General features: G+C 43.7%; 1 protein-coding gene and 1 long non-coding RNA gene across 7 annotated transcripts in view; one reads left to right on the forward strand and one right to left on the reverse strand.

The window, feature by feature from the left end:
• The window catches only part of EXD3 (exonuclease 3'-5' domain containing 3), a 389744-nt gene that overhangs the window by 138245 nt on the left and 229370 nt on the right, over positions 1-22129 (forward strand). For all 6 annotated transcript variants that reach the window (XM_077284569.1, XM_077284573.1, XM_077284575.1 and 3 more), the window contains 3 exons: positions 6689-6739; positions 12569-12628; positions 20048-20112. In XM_077284569.1, coding sequence (XP_077140684.1) covers positions 12601-12628; positions 20048-20112 — 93 coding nt within the window. In that variant the 5' untranslated portion in view covers positions 6689-6739; positions 12569-12600. The remainder of the gene's footprint in view (positions 1-6688; positions 6740-12568; positions 12629-20047; positions 20113-22129) is intronic.
• The window catches only part of LOC143805343 (uncharacterized), a 242591-nt gene that overhangs the window by 133673 nt on the left and 86789 nt on the right, over positions 1-22129 (reverse strand). The gene's annotated exons all lie outside the window — the stretch shown is intronic.

Consider the following 22129-nt stretch of genomic DNA (forward strand, 5'->3'; position numbering starts at 1 on the left):
ACAGGAGCGAGCGACAGCAGGACCCGGCTCCTCTGTGCTGCTTACAATCCAAAATGCACATTGCAGTTTGTAAATAAACCTCAGCCTTGCGGCCAGGAGTAACAAAGGTATTGCTGGTCCCAGCTGCCCATGGATGCCATTTGGCCTCATTACCCCGGGCCATTCCAGGAACAGATTGGAAGCTATTGTTTAGACAATTGGCTGTAGATTATTCAGATCTAGAGGGGATGCCTGTGTCAGGGAGTTTAGACATGTGCTGTAAGTGGAGGCTTCCCCATTCTATAATTCACATGATCTGGGGTAGATCTACTAAGCTAAAGCCACAAAATTATGACTGAATTTATTCACGTGTCTTGTGCTAGATTCATTATATCTTTTAGGCACTTTTTGTGCCTTCTGACTCCTGAGACAAAGGGCTTGGAAACCGAGGTGTGAGTGAATGGATTAAAATGTGCCACAATTATGCCAAAAGTTTGGCTAAAAAATTGCTTGTCTCTGCTTGGCCAACGGTAATTCCCGCCAATCTCAAGGGCATTTATTATCCATGTGGCGGCCATGTACCTACACGGTTTATGGCCATTTTTTTTTCTTGTTTTGGTTACTGAAAATGCAAGTACATATGATTCAAATCAAAGAAGAAAGAGCAAAAGGATGATGATGGCAAAGAAGGGGAGAAATCTCTGATAATTTATCAAACCCTCGCCCTGTCCTGTGTAATCTAATATATAAAGCTGAATGTGTGTATGTGTGTATGTCCGGGATTGGCATCTGCACCGTCGCAGCTACAGCCACAAAATTTTGCACAGTCACACGTCTGGACCCTGAGAGCGTCATAGGCTATATTGTGAGGTGAAATTTTAACCCCGCGCTTTCCAATTCACCAAACAATTTTGCCCCTATCTACATAATGGGGAAAAAGTGAAAGGAAAAGTGTTGGAGGCGTCGCAGCTACAGGCACAAAATTTTGCACAGTCACACGTCTGGACCCCGAGAGCGTCAAAGGTATATTGTGAGGTGAAATTTTAACCCCGCGCTTTCCAATTCATCAAACAATTTTGCCCCTATCTACATAATGGGGAAAAAGTGAAAGGAAAAGTGTTGGAGGCGTCGCAGCTACAGGCACAAAATTTTGCACAGTCACACGTCTGGACCCCGAGAGCGTCAAAGCTATGTTGTGAGGTGAAATTTTAACCCCGCGCTTTCCAATTCACCAAACAATTTTGCCCCTATCTACATAATGGGGAAAAAATGAAAGGAAAAGTGTTGGAGGCAAATTAACAGCTGCCAGATGTGAACAAGGGGGGGACTTAAAGAATGAGAGCGATGGCGCCAAAGAGTATATACTGTACAGTTGCTAAGGTGGGGCCCCGACATGGGATAATCACCACACCACCACGGGGATATGAACACACACACAAAATGCGCCACACACTACCACGTGCTCGAACACATATACCACCCTCAGCGCACATTTCACCACACATACACCAACCTCGCCACATAAAAGTCGAAACACAAAAGTCGCCGCTCAAAACTCACCACGCGCAAAACTCTCCACATGCAAAACTCGCCACACGTGCAAAACTCACCTCATGGAAAACTCGCCACACGCAAAACTTGCACACGCGGAAAAATTGCCACATGCACAAAAGTTGCAACACATGCAAAAGTTGCCTCACACAAAACTTGCATACTCAAAAGGCACCACACATAAAACTCGCCACGCGCAAAACTCGCCATGCGCAAAACTTGCTGCACACAACTTGCTACACTAACCTGTCACATGCAACTCGACACACAAAAAGTTGCTACACGCATGTTGCCACACAAAACGCATCTCACAAAAGTCGCTACATGCATGTCGCCACACGCAACTCAACACACACAACTTGACACACGAAACTCACCCTAAAACACACACAAGTCTGGTATTATCCTTCAAAAATAAAAATCTGATTAATAAGCAGACAAACTACAAGAGCAACAAATGTACCATATAGGAATCCGGCAGCTGTCAGTCACATGACCAGTCTATTATGTGTATGTGTGAGCTAATATATACTGCCAGGGGGTGGGCTTACTGTTGGCTGGGGATTTATCAGGCTGCCAATTTAGCTTCCAAATACTGAGGTAAAAATACTGACCAAATAACGTGTGAACGAGGTCTAATACAGGAGGAGATGACATACAGATATATACTATATACAGAAGGAGATGACACACAGGTATATACTATTTACAGGGGAGATGACACACAGGTATATACTATATACAGGAGGAGATGACACACAGATATATACTATATACAGGAGAGATGACACACAGGTATATACTATATAGAGGAGGAGATGACATACAGGTAGATACTACATACAGGAGGAGATTTATATACTATATACAGGAGGAGATGACATACAGGTATATGCTATGTATAGGAGGAGATGACATACAGGTATATACTATATACAGGAGGAGATGACACACAGATATATACTATATATAGGTGAGATGACACACAGGTATATACTATATACAGGAGGAGATTACATACAGGTATATACTATATATAGGAGATGACATAGAGGTATATACTATATACAGGGGAGATGACACACAGCAGGTATATACTATATACAGGGGAGATGACATACAGGTATATACTATATACAGGAGATGACATACAGGTGTATACTATATATAAGGGAGATGACAAACGTATATACTGAGTTGAAAATGAGAGGTGTGAGGTGAAAATGAAAAGGTGTGAGTGCAAAATGAGAGGAGTGAGGGAAAATAGTGGAGTGATCGGAAAATGACAGATGTGAGGTCGAAATGACAAGTGTTAGGGGGGAAATAAGGAGTGAGGGGGAAAATGAGAGGTGTGAGGGAGAAAATGAGAGATGTGAGGGGGAAAATGAAAGATGTGATGGGGAAAATGAGAGGCGTGATGGGAAAATAAGAGAAGTGAGGTGCTATAACTAACCACAGATATTTACTATGCCCAGGCAACGCCGGGCTCTTCAGCTAGTATTAAATATAAGATGTAACATCCAGGATGCAAAACGTCAAATATTGAAATAAGTAAATGTGAGAATAATAATACTAGGAGAACTGATTTCTTTGTTCTTTTGTTTACCAAGATCTGATTTTATTGCTCAGTGTTACTGCATATTGTACAGAATTTGGGCAAGTTTGTGTAGTTGCCTCCGTCCATTCCATTAAGAAAATGGTTTCCTCTTCATTGATTATTGAGCAGGTTGCCTAAGATTATACAATCCAGCAGTATTTCGGGTGCTTACCCCTCTGGTGTTCCCCAGTGGTCTGTGCCGCTCACATAAACACCCCCAGCGCTTTCCGGAAGCGTCTTCTGCTTGAAAGTCTTTGCAGTTTCACCAGCGTCACACACGTGGTGTGCACATGCCCTTAGCTTGTCAGCATCTTCGAGGTGTTGTATCAGGTCGGCAGTGGAGTCGTGCTCGCACTTCAGTTGCCAATCTGGGCAGTTCCTTACCCGCTCCTGTCTGCCACCATTCATTTACATGTGACTGAGTGGCTCTGACTTGTAATCCTGGGGTAGCTGTGAACGATGAAGGCCCGTGATCTCGTTGACCATCTGATCAGGAAGGGTGCAGAGATTTGAACCCCTGCTGATCTGATCTTTGTGGATTATACTAAAGACAGACCTACAGTTCCCTAGTCTTGGAGAACTGAATTATAATGCATTTTGCCATATATATTCTAGGGGTGGAGGAGCTTGGTAATGGTTCATTTAGACGAGCAGACAATTGCTGAAGGAGCCTTTGTAAGAGTGCTTCTATCCAATTGCGGGCCTGTGGACACATAACGTCTGGTGATCGGCCCGATTATGCCCATAAACAATATGGGATGTGATCTTCTGGTAAGGCGGACAGAACATATTAACCATCATTCTGTTTTCCTTCGGCCTATTACAGAGCCATAACCTAAGTATACATTGGATCAGCGCCCGCTAATGAGTCAAGATTATCCTGACTAAATGCACCTGTTATTCAGTGTCAGCCCCCATAAGTGTAAGAGAGGAGTACAGGTCTCTATAGGTCTGAAGAACGGTCTGTAACTGTGATAAAATGTATCTCTGCACAATAACTCACAACTGATAGGATCAGATACCCGGCTTAGCAGACAGTTGGATTAGATATGTGACTCAGCAGACAGTATCACATTTGATGGGATTAGATACACGGCTCAGCAGACAGATTTCACCCAGGATATGATTAGATACACAGCTCAGCAGACCGTATCGCATAGCATTAGATGCATAGCTCAATAGACAGTATCACAAATGATTAGATGCTCAACAGACGGTAACAAACAGGATAGGCATAAATACGGGGGCTCAGCAGAAAGTATCGTACATGATCGTTAGATACAGGAGCTCAGCAGGTAATAAAGCACAGGATAGGATTATATGCGATGGCTTAGCAGACAGTATCACACAGGATAGGCTTAGATACAGGGTGCTCTGCAGAAAGTATCGTACATGATAGTTAGATACAGGAGCTCAACGGGTTATAAAGGACAGGATAGGATTATATGGGGTGGCTTAGCAGACAGTATCACACAGGATAGTCTTAGATACGGCAGCTCAGCAGACAGTATCACATCAGATAGGATTAGGTACTGTGGCTTTATCCTGGCTCTGTGTCCCCCTCACCCGACTCTCCTTGGTAATGGCAGATTGGCAGCAGTGACTGCGTGGCATCCGTCTGGGGGGTCTCCTAAATGTTCCCACCTTGGCTTGGCTTACAAAGCTGCTTGGTGTCACTTTGGTCCTGTGGTCTAAGTAGCATGACAGATGATACATGATGGTAGCGGAGGTCAGGGGAGCATCACCCAGCTGCTCAATTCAAGAAAGGAGGCAAAAAGCCCATCCTGCCAATATTTACAAAGCGTCAGTCCCAGCAGAGCGGGCGGTCTCCCTGTGATGGGGGCACTTTTTAATTAGACAGGGCTTGGATAACGGATTACTTAACACAGCGCAGCTATGGAGGCATCTGCTCGCTTCTTGTGTAAGAGGCCGCACATTAACATAACTGTAGATGCCTTGGAAAGCTGGAGAACAATTAGGGGTTTCCTTTTCTGCTCAGCGTCCTCAGGCACCCGGCCACCATCCACTTCTGCCTGGTGGAGTATCCAGCATATTTCCAGGAGAGATCACCCAATGCAGCACCTGCAGACCGTCCGCCCCATCTATAGTTTTCCTTGACTGTTGGAACGGTGTCCACATGAAGATCCCTTTTATGACTGAAAATAAAAACAGCTTTTTGGATTCCAGTTTGTTTCCTTATTTGTAAATTGCACAAGGCCCCATGTTTGATCTTGCCGACACCTCTTCAGTAATCATAAATGTAAAATTTCTTTGTCATTTCCTTCATCATCTCTTGCCTATCCTTCATCAATTGCAGAATTTTTTGATTGCTTTTACTTTTTTTTTTTTTATCCATGTTCCATAGTTACAGATAATCTTTTTATGACTTGTGACTAGTGTTTAAAAATTGAATGTGCAGGATAAGAAATGTAAAACTCTAAAATGTAACGTGCTGCGAAATATGTTGGCGCTATAGAAATAAAATTATTAGTTTTTATACGAAAACTTCTTTCTAAAACAGTGCAACACCTGTCCGCTGATTGTGTCTGATATTGCATAGCAGATCCATTGAAGTGAATGATGCCAAGCTGTAATATTGCATACAATCTCCTGATGCTGTTTTTGGAAAACTGAAGCAATCATTTTCTCTTCTTGAATATTCAATTGAATGAATACTCAGCAAGCAAGCTGATCCAGCATAGAGGGTACATATACAGCTCGATAGTGGCGGCTCCGTTTCTTGTGCCGCAGGAGACCCTTGTTTGCGAAGAATAACCTGGTGTTTTGTATCTTTCTGATGCACTTCATGTTTTACCTTCTTACAAGTTATGGTACATCAGCTCTGCTTGCTGGCAGTGAATGGAATAATGTTTTTGTTGATATTTTGTGGCTATTAATTTGTCGTAAAAATGTCATGCCCATTTAGTTTGGTCTGTCGTAAATGGAGTGCCAAACTTGCAGCTGCAAAAAAGTGCGAAAAATAAGTAGCAATCAGTTTTGCTTAAAAGGATTGTTCACATGAAAAAATCCTTAGTAAAATCCTTCGTAAATTGTATATATTTCTATTTTTAAATTCCTCCAATATACTTAAATTTAGAAAGTTGCTCCGATCACAAGATATTATCAAGAATAACATGCCCAGCAATGAGTATGAAGGAGGCTGGCTGAGGGTTCAGTTTGTTAGGGAAGCCTGCCCCCTCCTCTTACTGTGCAGTAGTGACTTGTTATTCTCTGAAGGGGGCACTTTTTTATTTAAAGTATATTAGTAAATTGTATTTTTATTTTAAACACATTTAAAATGATGATATCCAAGATCCTGCTGCCAGTGTGCGGAGGGTCACGTGAAGCTGAGGAGTCTCATTGCCAGAGGCTGAGGTTTCCAGAGTGCAGGTGCAGCACAAAGGAGCCCTGCAGAGAGAAATTGCTTGTTTAAAAGAATTCGGAAGCAGAGTTTTTCTAGTATCTATCAATAACTTTTTTATTCTTCATTTAGGGTACAGTACAGAAGTGGGGTATAAATATTTTAACTCAACATGAACTCTGTTATAATTTTCATTACAGATTTTAAGAAATTTTTGTGTCTTATCTGGAAACCACAGGACGTGTGGCAGTGTAAGTGATTTCACTTTTTCTACTCTTTAATCACAAATTTGGAGTGAATGTGTACCAAATGAAGTCGTGGTAAACCAAAGTCCTCTCCCGATGACACTATTGTGATTACACGCAGCCACCACCAGAGGGAGCTTGGCTCCTGTGCCCCCCCTTGTGGTGGCAGCAGGCAGTCAGATTTGTTTCATTTAACCCTGTGCATACCAAGAATTTGGAGCATCATTTTCCAAAAACCGAAACTTCACCCCTACTGACCCCAAAACAGCAATGTGGAAATTTACTTCAAGTCACATACACACGTGTATGTGCTACTCCGAGGTATTGACAATATCTGGGAATCAATGAGAGAGTTTCTGAATGCATTATCATGATGCAGTTTCCACAGTCATGCACCAATCACATTTGGAATTATTTTTATTATAGCCGGGCTTAGGCTTAGATCTTGTAAAAGTTGAATTTTATGAACAGAATTGTAAAAATTATACTTAAAAAATATTAGAAATTCTCCTTTGCCCAATAACACATGACTTTATTACACATTCAGGTACATAGATTATACCAAAGAAAAATGAGTTGTTCATGGGAACGAGTAGTTACTATAAGTGGATAAAGATGACTGTAAGGTGTCGCTCAAGAGTAAGCTCTTAATTTATTTTTTTTCTCCCTCCAAATTGTAGTAATGTGTGTGATCCAGTAGAGGACACCAAATCCTAGTACACTCTGTATGTCATTCACCAGCATGGACCCTTATCCCAAATAGCTCAACCTTCTGTACCCTGAGAGCCACATGCTGCAAAAAAGTGGAAGAGAGGCAGTGCAAAAAATAGAAAATAATGAATTTGGCAAATTTTGCCAATTTGCTTATTAGTGTGAAATGTTCTATCCAGATTGGCACAGTCCTGTGGTTGGGACATGTCTGCAAGAATGTATGTTAATTGCCAATATACAGAATATATTCAGGATATCCTGAGCTAATGGTTAAAACCAGTGCTGTATATAACTTCAGTATACAGTGGGTCTTGTGGGATGTAACCGGTATATGTCTTGTCTTGTGGGGTGTTCCCCATATATGGCGGATGTTGCTGGGTTTTTCTGGTATAGAGGAGATTTTGTGGGGTGTTCCCGGAATACGGCGGGTGTTACCCATATACGGCATATGTTGTGGGGTGTTTCCGGTATAGAGCAGATCTTGTGGGGTGTTTTCGGTATACGGAGGGTTTTGTGGGGTGTTTCCTGTATACGGAGGGTCTTGTGAGGTGTTCCCAGTCTGCGGCAGGTCTTGTTGGATGTTTCCAGTATACAACAGGTGTATTTGGGTGTTCCAGGTATACTGCGGGTCTTTTTCGGTGTTCCCGGTATACGGTGAGTCTTGTTGGATGTTCCCTGTATACGGCGGGTCTTGTTGGATGTTCCCAGTATACGATGGGTCTTGTTGGTTGTTCCCGGTATACGACGGGTCTTGTTGGTTGTTCACAGTATACAACAGGTCTTGCTGGGTGTTCCATGTATACTGCGTGTCTTGTTGGGTGTTCCCGGTACACGTCGGGTTTGTTGGTTGTTCTCGATATACAGTGGGACTTGTTGGGTGTTCCCGGTATACGACGGGCCTTGTTGGATGTTCCCAGTATACCACGGGTCTTGTTGGTTGTTCCTGTTATACGATGGGTCTTGTTGGTTGTTCTCGGTATACGGCAGGTCTTGTTGGGTGTTCAACAAAAAAAGTCTGACTGCTGTGCTTGCCAACAACGGTTTTGCCACCAAGTATTAAAGGGGAACCTGTCACCCCCCCCAGGCGTTTTTAACTAAAAGAGCCACCTTGTGCAGCAGTAATGCTGCATTCTGACAAGGTGGCTCTTTTAGTTCTGGGTGCTGTAACTGCCGAAATAATCAGTTTTATAATTTGTCCAAAATACCTTGTCTTCAGTCAAGGAGGCAGTCGTTTCCCCCCTGCCTTAGACGCCACACAGCTGTCACTCAAATCTTCTTGGCGCCGCCTCCTCAGCGCTGATTTCTCCTGCCTTGGGCAGGTGCAGTGAGTGCTGCCCGTCTTTCCTCATATGCAGTCTAGCTGACTGCGCCTGTGCGGCCGCCCGGCTTGTGAATCCCAGCCCCGCAGTGACTTATGATTTATTCATACTACGGGGCTGGGATTCACAAGCAGGACGGCCGCACAGGCGCAGTCACCGAGACTGCATATGAGGAAAGACGGGCAGCACTCACTGCGCCTGCCCAAGGCAGGGGAAAGAGCGCAGGCGCTGGCTATTTTCAAAACAGCGCTGAGGAGGTGGCGCCAAGAAGATTTGAGTGACAGCTGTGTGGCGTCTAAGGCAGGGGGGCCTCCTTGACTGAAGACGAGGTATTTTGGACAAATTATAAAACTGATTATTTCGGCAGTTACAGCGCCAATAACTAAAAGAGCCACCTAGTCAGAATGCAGCATTACTGCTGCACAAGGTGGCTCTTTTAGTTTAAAACGCCTGGGGGGGGGGGGGGTGTGACAGGTTCCCTTTTAAGTCTTGTTTGCCAGAGGGATCAAATAATTATTTCTCATTGCAAAATGCAAATGTATATAATTTATACAATGTGATTTTCTGGATTTTATTTTTGATATTCATTCTCTCAATGTTAAAATTAACCTACCCTTAAAATTATAGACCGTTTGTATGTTTGTCAGTGGGCAAACTTACAAAGTCAGCAAGGGATCAAATGCTTATTTCCCCCACTGTAAGTGTCCAAATATATATTGGAAAATAATACAGGTAATCGTATTATCCTTGCCCTTTTGTTCCCCTATTTTTTTCCATTATGGACTATAGTTTCTCATGTTTTCAAACATATATTTGGACGCTTACCTGTTTTTAATCTACCGTATATACTTGTATATGGGAGATTAGTTAGGAGATGTACGGAGGACAAAGGTTATGGATGGCGTTGTAGGACAGTGTTAGTAATTTGAACTGGATGCGCTGGTGAATGGGGATATAATGAAGGGAGTTTCGAAGTGGAGGAGTAGCGGGGAGAGAGATGAACTAAAGTTAAGGAAAGACTGGAGAGAGGTGAGTGAGTTAGCAGGTAGGCCACAGAGGAGGATGTTACAGTAATGGAGGCGGGAGATGATGAGAGCATGTACAAGCATTTTAGTAGCTTGACTGTTGAGGAAAGGACGGATTCTGGAGATATTTTTTAGCTGGAGGCGACAGGAGCTGCCGAGAGCTTGGATGTGTGGTTTGAAGGACAGGGCGGAGTCAAGGGTTACTCCGAGGCAGTGGATTTCTGTTACAGGGGAAAGTGTGATGTTATTTATTGTAATGGATAGATCAGGTAGGAAAGATAAGTGAGATGGAGGAAAGAAAAGGAGTTCAGATTTGTCCACATTGTCGTTCTTCCTCGATCATTATTTGGGGAAGCAAGAAGAGAAGGCGGATATGGCTGATAGACGCTTCAGTATTTTGGACAGCAGAGAGGTGGCGTCTGTGCCAGAGAATATGATCTGAGTGTCATCAACGTGCAGATGGTACTGGAAGCAATAGGACTTAATGAGTTGTTCCAGGCCAAGGGTATAAGATAGAGAAAAGTAGGGGTTCTAGGACCGAGCCTTGGGGGCCTCCAACAGAGAGAGGGTGGGATGAGGAGGTAGTGTGGGATTGGGAGACATGAAATGTGCGGTTGGTGAGGTATGAGGAGATCCAGGATAGGGCAAGATCTTTGACGCCAAAGTAAGAGAGAGTGATCAACTGTGTCGAAGGCAGAGGACAGGTGTAGAATGAGGAGTATAGAGAATCGTCCGTTGGCTTTGGCTGCAAGCAAGTTGTTAGTAATTTTGATAAGGGCAGTTTCAGGGGAATGGTGGGGGCGGAAGCCAGATTGTCGAAGAGAGAGTTAGATTAGAGGTGGGAAGAAAGCTAAGCGTGAACATGCTGTTCAAGTAGTAGCTGGACATGGGTGACAGGTAGGTGAGGAGGACGGTGATGAGAACGTGAGTAGATGGTGGTCCGAAAGGGGGAGATTGTGAGATTAGTTAGGGAGCACAGTAAGGTGAAGATAAGGTCTAATGTATGTCCGTCTGTGTGCGTGGCTGAGGAGGACCACTGATTAATTCAAAAAGATGCTGTAAGAGACAGGAGTTTGAATCCTGTTGACTGGCGGGTGTCAGTGGGAATGTTAGTCACCCATTATGATCGTGGGAAAGTCAATAGAGAGAAAGTGAAGAAGATATGTGGAGAATTAGTCAATAAAGGCACTGGATGGGCCTGGAGGTCGGTATATGGTGAGGGTCACTTGGAGATTGGAGGGAGAGTAGATGCGGACAGAGTGGACATCAAAATAAGGGCGGATGAGGGAGGGAAGAGGTGAGATAGGGCTGTGCTGTTGGTAGAAAGGAGAAAACCAACTCCTCCACAATGTCTGTTGCCAAGGAGAGGAGTGTGGGTGAAGTGGAGGCCGCCGTAACACAGCGCAGCGGAGAGGCAGTGTTGGAGGATGTTAGCCATGTTTCTGTGAAGCCCAGGAAGGAAAAATTGTGAGAGGTAAAGAGGTTGTGAATCGCATCGAGCTTATTGCAAACATATCAGGTAATCCAGAGTCATCAAGAGAGAGGGAGCAGGGTGGGCGTCAGGGGCACAAGTTTTACATAGGAAAGATTATGGTTGTTCATACTAGCTAGGGAGCAATAGGACAGGGAATTAATGGGAAGTATCAGCTGTTGGGGGTCCAGATATGTTCGCCAGCAGTGAGAAGAAGTAGAGAGAAGGAGAGCAGGTGGAGAAGGAGAGTGGACGGCCTGTTTTATGTTTTAGTAGGAGAGATCTGAGATTGAGGAGTAGTTCAGCAGAAGAGGTCAGGTGGAGAGGTAAGAGGGAAGGTGATAATTATTTGTTTAGAGGGTGCTGGGGTAGGGGGATAGCGAAGGAGAGTGAGGATTAGTGGAGCAAAAACTGTAAGGGCATATGTAATCATGGTGAATGAGTAAGCATGGGAAAAAGAGAGAAGCTAGAAGTACTAGTGATGAGCGAATATACTCGTTACTCGAGATTTCTCGAGCACGCTCAGGGGTCCTCCAAGTATTTTTTAGTTTTTAGCGCCGCAGCTGAATGATTTACATCTGTTAGCCAGCAAAAGTACATGTGGGGGTTGCCTGGTTGCTAGGGAATCCCCACATGTAATCAAGCTGGCTAAGAGATGTAAATCATTCAGCTGCGGCAATGAAAACTAAATCTCCGAGCACTAAAAAATACTCGGAGGACCCGCGAGCATGCTCGAGAAATCTCGCGTAACGAGTATATTCGCTCATCACTAATAAGTACATTTAATACGCAGTGGTTACTCGCACCTTCCGTTCACATCTGGTTAATTTCTGGTATATTTTGCTGTGCACTTAAAAAATCAGCACTTTAAGAAGCTGCACCAGATCTTATTCATCTACTATTCTTTTCTTCATACATGCCCATCTGCATTGTACTGTCCCTTGGGACCAATAACTACTGCCCAACCCATTTTTCCTCTGGTTCTTAACCTTGCACGATTCCTTGCACTTGTTATATGTTGTTATCTATTTTTGAATAAAGTTGTTCACGTTTGCATTTATGTATGGTCTTGGTCATGCTTCTCATGTTAGGGCCTTTATGATATGCTGCATGTGACCTTTACTTATGCGTATCACTATGATAGAAAGATGTCAGGACATGGAGCGCATTGCAGCTTGCTTTCTAGCCCTACCTGAGACCTGTAAGTGCTGATAATGAATCGAGCCTCAGACCGGGACCTGCACCATAGAGTAATGAATAGAGGCGCCACGTCTGATGAATCCATGACGATGTTTCTTGTTTTCCTCAGTACTGAGGCCGATCTTGTGAAATCCTGGTATAATGGAGAATGTGGAAAGCAGCACTGCAGGTGAGTGTCGCCATGTTTCCGTCTCCTCTCTCTCTTTCTTGTAGATGGTTCAGATAAAGCAGCCTTTACCCCTAGATTTCTTCCTACAATAAGTGGTAGCCAATGTGGCTGGCTGTTTATCCATCCAGAGGGATAAACTCCCAGCTTTCCCGTACTGCTTCCAGTTCAGCAGGAACACAAATCCCTTATCTGTCTTGACCCTGTTTGCTGATACAATGTATCAGACTGGAGTCCTGAATTATCCGGACTGGATATATTTATAGTAAACATAGAGAGAACTGGCGCACAGCCATGAATAACATATCTCAACAGGGGGTGCAAGTAGCAGAATGTACACAGCAATATGCCAATAAAGTGTTGTGTTTTGTTATATACATATATTTGGTGGTGTGCATCCTGTAGCAGTGTCTTTTTTTCTCCTATCCTTTGATATTTATAGTAAACGGCACTGTGCAGAAAGTGGTATTTTATGCAGCATTATAGTGTTTCCTTTCACTGACAGCAAGCAGAGGTCTTGAAAATAGTGAGAAATGTAAACACAAAATGTATTAAAACGGTGCAGAGCAATCACTGAGATAAAGGCGGAGATACTTTTTCTGGGTGAAGTATCGCAAAACAGTATAGTTTTTGCCTTTAATTTTTAGAAAACGCTGCTGTTTTGCTGTGACTTTGAAACCCCGCCCCCCCAAAAAAAATACACCGCAGCCTATGAATGCAGTGTTATAGACCTAAAAAAAAGAAGACACCATTAATTGGGAACCTCGTAGCCACATCTTTTGTGTACAGGTATAAACATGACCCGGATGGATTTCAAGGACCCTGGCGACAGGATGCAGAAGCTCCATCTATAAATTTAAGGCATATGATCAGTGACAGTACATCCTGCCCGCCTGTTTACAGTAGGATGGTCTGCAGTGTAACCCGGAGCATGCGGATTGATCATTTACCAGCTCTAATATATTTGTGAGATTAGCCACAGATCAGATGTGTTTACTGACCCCAAGGGCTCTGGATTAAAGGTACCGTCACACTAAACGATATCGCTAGCGATCCGTGACGTTGCAGCGTCCTCGCTAGCGATATCGTTTAGTTTGACACGCAGCAGCGATCAGGATCCTGCTGTGATGTCGCTGAATAAAGTCCAGAACTTTATTTGGTCGTCCGATCGCCGTGTATCGTTGTGTTTGACACCAAAAGCAACGATACCAGCGATGTTTTACACTGGTAACCAGGGTAAACATCGGGTTACCAAGCGCAGGGCCGCGCTTAGTAACCCGATGTTTACCCTGGTTACCAGCGTAAAAGTAAAAAAAACAAACAGTACATACTCACCCAGCGTCTGCTTCCTGACACTGACTGAGCGCCGGCCCTAAAGTGAAAGTGAAAGCCGCTGTGCTGTTAGGGCCGGAGCTCAGTCAGTGTCAGGAAGCAGACGCTGGGTGAGTATGTACTGTTTGTTTTTTTTACTTTTACGCTGGTAACAAGGGTAAACATCGGGTTACTAAGCGCGGCCCTGCGCTTAGCAACCCGATGTTTACCCTGGTTACCCGGGGACTTCGGCATCGTTGGTCGCTGGAGAGCCATCTGTATGACAGCTCTCCAGCGATCAAACAGCGACGCTATCGTTGTCGCTATCGCTGCAGCGTCGCTTAAATGTGACGGTACCTTTAGTGGAATTTAAGGTACCTTCACACGAAGCGACGCTGCAGCGATAGCGACAACGATGTCGATCGCTGCAGCGTCGCTGTTTGGTCGCTGGAGAGCTGTCACACAGACCGCTCTCCAGCGATCAACTATGCCGAGGTCCCCTGGTAACCAGGGTAAACATCGGGTAACTAAGCGCAGGGCCGCGCTTAGTAACCCGATGTTTACCCTGGTTACCAGCGTAAAATCTAAAAAAAACAAACAGCACATACTTACATTCACGTCCCCCTGCGTCCACTTCCTGACTGACTGAGCGCCGTACAGTGAGAGCAGAGCGGTGACGTCACCGCTGTGCTGCTTTCACTTTCACTTTGCGGCGCTGAGTCAGAGGAGGAAGCAGACTGCAGGGGACGCAATGTGAGTATGTGCTGTTTGTTTTTTTTACATTTTACGCTAGTAACCAGGGTAAACATCGGGTAACTAAGCGCGGCCCTGCGCTTAGTAACCCGATGTTTACCCTGGTTACCAGTGTAAAATATCGCTGGTATCGTTGCTTTTGCTTTCAAACACAACGATACACAGCGATCGGACGACCAAATAAAGTTCTGGACTTTATTCAGCGACCAGCGACATCACAGCAGGATCCTGATCGCTGCTGCGTGTCAAACGAAACGATATCGCTAGCGAGGACGCTGCAACGTCACGGATTGCTAGCGATATCGTTATAATGTCGTTTCGTGTGAAGGTACCTTTAGTCTGCCCAGTCTGTATCTCTTCCTTGTCTTCCCCTCTTATCTCATCACAATGCAGCACAAGTTGCATTGGGTAAGGATAGTGATCACGACGATTGCAGACAATTTTCATTTTTGCATTGTCTTTCCTCCCCTTCTGCCAAGTGCCATAACTTTTATTTATGTCCGTTCCCATAGACATATGAGGGCTTTTCATTTTGCAAGTTTTAGTTTAGAATGACACCATTCATTTTACCATACAATGTATTGGAAAACAGAAAAAGTTCCAAGGAGAGTGACATGGTGAGGAAGATGAAAAACTCTGCCATTGCTTTTTGAGTTTTGTTTTTAGGCCGGTGTCACACTTGCGAGTGCAATGTGAGAAACTCACGCGAGTCTCTCACATCAATACCAGCACTGCCGCCGGCACTCGGGATTGGAGTGTGCGGCTGCATGTATTTCTATGTAGCCACACTCTCCGGTCCCGAGTGCCGGGTATTGATGCGAGAGACTCGCGTGAGTTTCTCGCATTGCACTCACAAGTGTAACACTGGACTTACAGTATTCATTTTGTAGTAGTAGTGAACCTAGTATCATGATTTTCCGGTTCAGTCTGATTACAGCAATAACAAACCTGTATCGTTTTTTTTTGTTAGTTTTTTAAGTAGTGAAACATTTTGTATCCCCTTTCTGACATCGGGTGACTTCAGTCGCTCTCCCCATGCGCTGACTCATACAGGACGCCCGGCTGCATCCAGGCTACCCCAAAATGTCATTTGGAACTGATAGAGACAGGATACATGTTTTTCTCAATACCAGTATAATTGTTCTGATGAAGGTCCAGATGCGCTACATACTGTACAGCATTTTTCATTACGTTTTATTGCATTTTTTTCCAGAGTTGCGATGACCAAGAAAAGAAAATTCTGGCATTTTTACTTTTTTTTTTTTTTTTTTTTTGCAGCATTTGCTAATAATGGTTTTGTTTTCTATTTGATATATCGGACTTTTATAGACTCGCCAATAACAAATATGTCTCTTCCTTTTATGTTTTTTTTTTTTTAATTCTTTATTTTTAAATGAGGTAAATGCGAGTAAATCTAGTATTTGCAGTTTTTATTTTAAAATCTTTTTTTTTTTTTTTAAATTTAGATTATAACATTCTTGAACCTGGAATTTTTTGTTTTGTAGACTGCAGTGCCGTAGTTTTGCAATAAAAATGTAACTTGACATTCTGCTATGAAGCTCAGCCACAGGTTGGGTTTCATAGGAGGATTAAGATGCCAGTGACAGGGGCTCTTGGTGGACCCGTGGCTGACATGTCAAACCAATCAACATAGCAAATAGAGAAATGGTTGCACTCAATTGTACTAAAGCAAGGGAATGTGTGATACATGAAATGTGAATAGCACACTATGAACATGAGATGCTTAGTACAAAATTTGGCCAAAAAATGTGAGCTCATCCACCAACATCAAGGTAATCTCATGGATCCCTGACCTAACTGCCTAGTGTGAACACTGACCTTTGGCTAATGTCTTGTTAAAGCCTGTATTTATAGGAAGGTCGGAACCAAATGTGTTTGGATGTAATTAAAAACACAGCATGGTGAAGGGCGGGGTGTTCAAGTCAGAAAAAATAAATACAGGCTTTACCAAGATGTTAGCCAGTGGTAGTGTTTCACACTAGGCTGTTAGGTCAGGGACCCATCCGATCCATGAGATTACCTTGACGTTGGTGGATGGGCTCACAATTTTTGGCCAAATTTTGTGCTAAGCATCTAATGTGTTTTTTCATAGTTTTCACAAGCCATTATGCTATTCACATTTCATGCATCGCACATTCCCTTGCTTTAGTTCAATTGAATGCAGCCATTTCTCTATTTGCTATGTTGATTGTTTTTTGGTATGCACCAAGTTCAGACTAGTTCTCTGTTCAGTCAGTTTACCATTATTTGTTGTGTCAAACCAATCAATAGCCGTGAACCCATTGTACCTTTGACATACCACAGTTGTTGCTATTACATGCAGATAAGGGCTGTTTATGGCTGTGTGCACACGTAGCAGATTTTTTGCGTTTTTTTTCGCGGTTTTTCGCTATAAAAACGCTATAAAACCGCGAAAAAAACGCTAACATTAAGCATCCTATGTAACAGAATGCAATCTGCATTTTTTGTGCACATGCTGCATTTTTTTCCTGAGCGGAATCGCATTCCAGAAAAAAACGCAGCATGTTCATTAAAATTGCGGAATCGCGGCGATTCTGCACCCATAGGAGTGCATTGATCTGCTTACTTCCCGCACGGGGCTGTGCACACCATGCGGGAAGTAAGCAGATCATGTGCGGTTGGTACCCAGGGTGGAGGAGAGGAGACTCTCCTCCACGGACTGGGCACCATATAATTGGTAAAAAAATAAAAGAATTAAAATAAAAAATAGCGATATACTCACCCTCGATGTCCCCCGCAGTCTTACGGCCTCTCCGCTGCACGCTGCTGCCTCGGTTCCTATAGCTGCTGGGCGGTGAAGGACCTGCGATGACATCACGGTCTTGTGATTGGTCGCGAGACCGCATGTGACCGGTCACGTGACCAATCACAAGACCGTGACGTCATCGCAGGTCCTTCACCGCCCAGCAGCTATAGGAACGGACGCCGCTGAGGTCTGCAGGTGAGTATAACCATGTTTATTTTTTTTATTATTTTTTAACATTCTATCTTTTACTATAGATGCGGCATAGGCAGCATCTATAGTAAAAAGTTGGTCACACTTGTCAAACACTATGTTTGACAAGTGTGACCAACCTGTCAGTCAGTTTTCCAAGCGATGCTACAGATCGCTTGGAAAACTCTAGCATTCTGCAAGCTAATTATGCTTGCAAAACGCTAGTTTTCTGCGGGTATATGCATGCTAATTCTGCATGCGATATACCCGCGGCAGGAGGCGCAGAATTGCCGCGGAAATTTCCGCGGCAATTCTGCAACGTGTGAACTTAGCCTTACACTAAACGACTTTGCAACGAGAACGACAACGATCCGTGACGTTGCAGCGTCCTGGATAGCGATATCGTTGTGTTTGACACGCAGCAGTGATCTGGATCCCGCTGTGATATCGCTGGTCGTTGCTGAAAGTCCAGAACTTTATTTGGTCGTCAGATCGGCGTGTATCGTCGTGTTTGACAGCAAAAGCAACGATGCCAGCAATGTTTTACAATGGTAACCAGGGTAAATATCTGGTTACTAAGCGCAGGGCCGCGCTTAGTAACCTGATATTTACCCTGGATACCATTGTAAATGTAAAAAAAAACACCACTACATACTCACCCTCTGATGTCTGTCACGTCCTCCGGCGTCCGCGCTGCTGCTCAGAGCTTCCTGCACTGAAGGTGTCAGTGCCGGCCGTAAAGCAAAGCACAGCGGTGACGTCACCGCTGTGCTTTAGGGCCGGCGCTTACACAGTGCAGGGAAGCTGAAGGCGAGGGACGCGACAGACACGGCAATGTAAGTATGTAGTGTTTTTTTTTTTTTTTACATTTACACTGGTAACCAGGGTAAACATCGGGTTACTAAGCGCGGCCCTGCGCTTAGTAACCCGATGTTTACCCTGGTTACCCGGGGACTTCGGCATCGTTGTCTATATCGCTGCAGCGTCGCTTAATGTGACGGTACCTTTAGACGGCACCACACATGTGAACCTGACATAGGACGTACTATTATGTACTTTTTTCGGAACACATTAATCATTGTATATATTTCAGCTTAACCATTGCATGATGACAATTCTGCAGCCTTCTAATATACTTTATATTCTTCGTTTTGAAAATGTCTTATTGCTGTCAGGAAATTAGAATATTCCTGTCTGTGAAGATTTAATAGGTCTAAGGGTAAGTGCACATGTTGCAGATTTCCTGCAGATCTGCAGCTTTTTCTTGCGTGCAGAAACGCTTCAGATCTGCAAGTGATTTACAGTACAATGTAAATCAATGGCAAAAAAATGCTGTGCAGAAAAATCTGCACGGAAAACGTAGCAGATTCAAAAAAAGCACCATGTCAATTCTTTGTGCAGATCTGCTGCGTTTCTGCACCCATTCCATTATAGAAATCTGCAGGGCTAAAAAAAAAAGGAAGAAATCTCCACAAAAATCTGCAATGTGTGCACATGCCAAAAAAAGGCGCAGATTCTCACCTGCGTTTTCTGCCAAGAAATGCAGAATCTACATAGAAAATTCAACAGTCAAATCTGCAACGTGTGCACATAGCCTAAGGCTGGGTTTACATAACATTCTGGCAGTCCGTTAGACGGACTGCGTTACACCGCGGCATAACGCGGTGTAACGCAGTCCGTTAATGCTACCATTATCCCCTACTTCGGGCGCATCGCTAGCGCACGCCCATAATGGGCATGCGCTAGCGATGTGCCGTCATTGAGTGACGGACCCTGGGACGCGGGCTGCAGCGTTTCTGGGTCCATCACTGCTAGCGCAGATAGAACATCTGCTAGCTCTATCTGCGCTAGCGTGAGCGAATTTCGGCACTTGCGTTAACGCAGCCCGTTTAATGCATGTGTTGAATGGGCTGCTTTAACGCAGTGTGAACCTAGCCTAATAGCGGAGTGTCTGCTACAGTTGTATCCAGTCTCGAAATGCTCTGACACTGCAGCAAATACTTTTCTCTGTGCCTATAGGTTAATACTGTGTATCAGGCTGGACTCCATGATGTTTAGACCACAGGAGTTTGCATAAATTGGAAACAATTGGTCCCCAAAAACTAATAAGAAGGCCCTGCTGGTATACAATTCCTGGTACTGTAACTTGGCCACAATAACGCAGCGCCTTGTCCAACGTTTACCTAGTGTAAGGTTCTCTGATAACCCCCTTTTAAAGGGGGGTTTTCTGTCATGTAGGATGTGATTTCTATCAATGAATATATGGGTCATTCAGCATTTTCTCTGCACAATATTAAAGCTGATTGATTAAGAAGTAGTTGTACTTATTATTTTTCATCATATTTATTTTCTATTTCATTTTTTATATATATTTTTTACAGACCAAAATCTGGTCCTGATTGTATCTGCTGTGAACATAGCTTGGGCACAGAAAGATTTGCAGCAAGTGAGTAATACACTCAATAGTTAAAGAAAATCTTGTATTATCCTACAGAGCTGCACTCACTATTCTGCAGGTGCAGTCACTGTGTACATACATTATGTTACTGATCCTGAGTTACATCCTGTATTATACTCCAGAGCTGCACTCACTATTCTGCAGGCGCAGCCACTGCATACATACATAACATTACTGATCCTGTACTGAGCCTGAGTTACATCCTGTATTATACTCCAGAGCTGCAATCACTATTCTGCTGGTGCAGTCACTGTGTACATACAGTACAGACCAAAAGTTTGGACACACCTTCTCATTTTTAAGATTTTTCTGTATTTTCATGACTATTAAAAATTGTATATTCACACTGAAGGCATCAAAACTATGAATTAACACATGGAATTATATACTTAACAAAAAAGTGTGAAACAACTGAAATTATGTCTTATATTCTAGGTTCTTCAAAGTAGCCACCTTTTGCTTTGATGACTGCTTTGCACACTCTTGGCATTCTCTTGATGAGCTTCAAGAGGTAGTCACCGGGAATGGTTTTCACTTCACAGGTGTGCCCTGTCAGGTTTAATAAGTGGGATTTCTTGCCTTATAAATGGGGTTGGGACCATCAGTTGTGCTGTGCAGAAGTCTGGTGGACACACAGCTGATAGTCCTACTGAATAGACTGTTAGAATTTGTATTATGGCGAGAAAAAAGCAGCTAAGTAAAGAAAAACAAGTGGCCATCATTACTTTAACCCCTTCATGACCTTGGGATTTTTCATTTTTCCGTGTTCGTTTTTCACTCCCCTCCTTCCCAGAGACATTTTTTTTTTTAATTTTCCGTCACTTTGGCCACGTGAGGGCTTATTTTTTGCGGGATGAGTTGTACTTTTGAACGACATCATTGGTTTTAGCATGTCCTGTACTAGAAAACGGGAAAAAAATTCCAAGTGCAGTGAAATAGCAAAAAAAATGCAGTCCCACACTTGTTTTTTGGTTGGCTTTTTTGCTAGGTTCACTAAATGCTAAAACTGACCTGCCATTATGATTTTCCAGGTCACTACGAGTTCATAGACACCTAACATGACTAGGTTATTTTTTACCTAAGTAATGAAAAAAAATTCCAAACTTTGCTAAAAGAAAAAAAAAAATTGCGCCATTTTCCGATACTCGTAGCGTCTCCATTTTTCATGATCTGGGGTCGGTTGAGGGCTTATTTTTTGCGTGCTGAGCTGGCGTTTTTAATGATAGCATTTTGGTGCAGATGCGTTCTTTTGATCGCCCGTTATTGCATTCTAATGCAATGTCGCGGCGACCAAAAGAACGTAATTCTGGCGTTTCAAATTTTTTTCTCGCTACGCTGTTTAGCGATCAGGTTAATGCTTTTTTTTTAATTGATAGATCGGGCGATTCTGAACGCGGCGATACCAGATATGTGTAGGTTTGATTTTTTTTTTTTAATTGATTTATTTTGATTGGGGCGAAAAGGGGGTGATTTAAACTTTTATATATATATATTTTTTTTTTTTCACATTTTTTTTTTACTTTTGCCATGCTTCAATAGCCTCCATGGGAGGCTAGAAGCAGGCACAGCACGATCGCCTCTGCTACATAGCAGCGATCTGCTGTTCGCTGCTATGTAGCAGAAAATCAGGTGTGCTGTGAGCGCCGACCACAGGGTGGCGCTCACAGCTGCCGGGGATCTGTAATCATAGAGGTCTCAAAGACCTCTATGGTTACAATACTGAAGCATCGCCGACCTCCGATCATGTGACGGGGGTCGGCGATGCCGTCATTTCCGGCCGCCCTGCCGGATGCGGTAGTTAAATGACGCTGTCTGCGTTTGACAGCGGCATTTAACTAGTTAATAGGCACGGGCAGATCGCGATTCTGCCCGCGCCTATTGCCGGCACATGTCAGCTGTTCAAAACAGCTGACATGTCCCGGCTTTGATGCGGGCTCACCGCCGGAGCCCGCATCAAAGAGGGTCTTCTGACCTCGGACGTACTATCCTGTCCGAGGTCAGAAAG

The sequence above is a fragment of the Ranitomeya variabilis genome, chromosome 2 (assembly GCF_051348905.1).
Source record: "Ranitomeya variabilis isolate aRanVar5 chromosome 2, aRanVar5.hap1, whole genome shotgun sequence".
Taxonomy (NCBI): Eukaryota; Metazoa; Chordata; class Amphibia; order Anura; family Dendrobatidae; genus Ranitomeya; species Ranitomeya variabilis.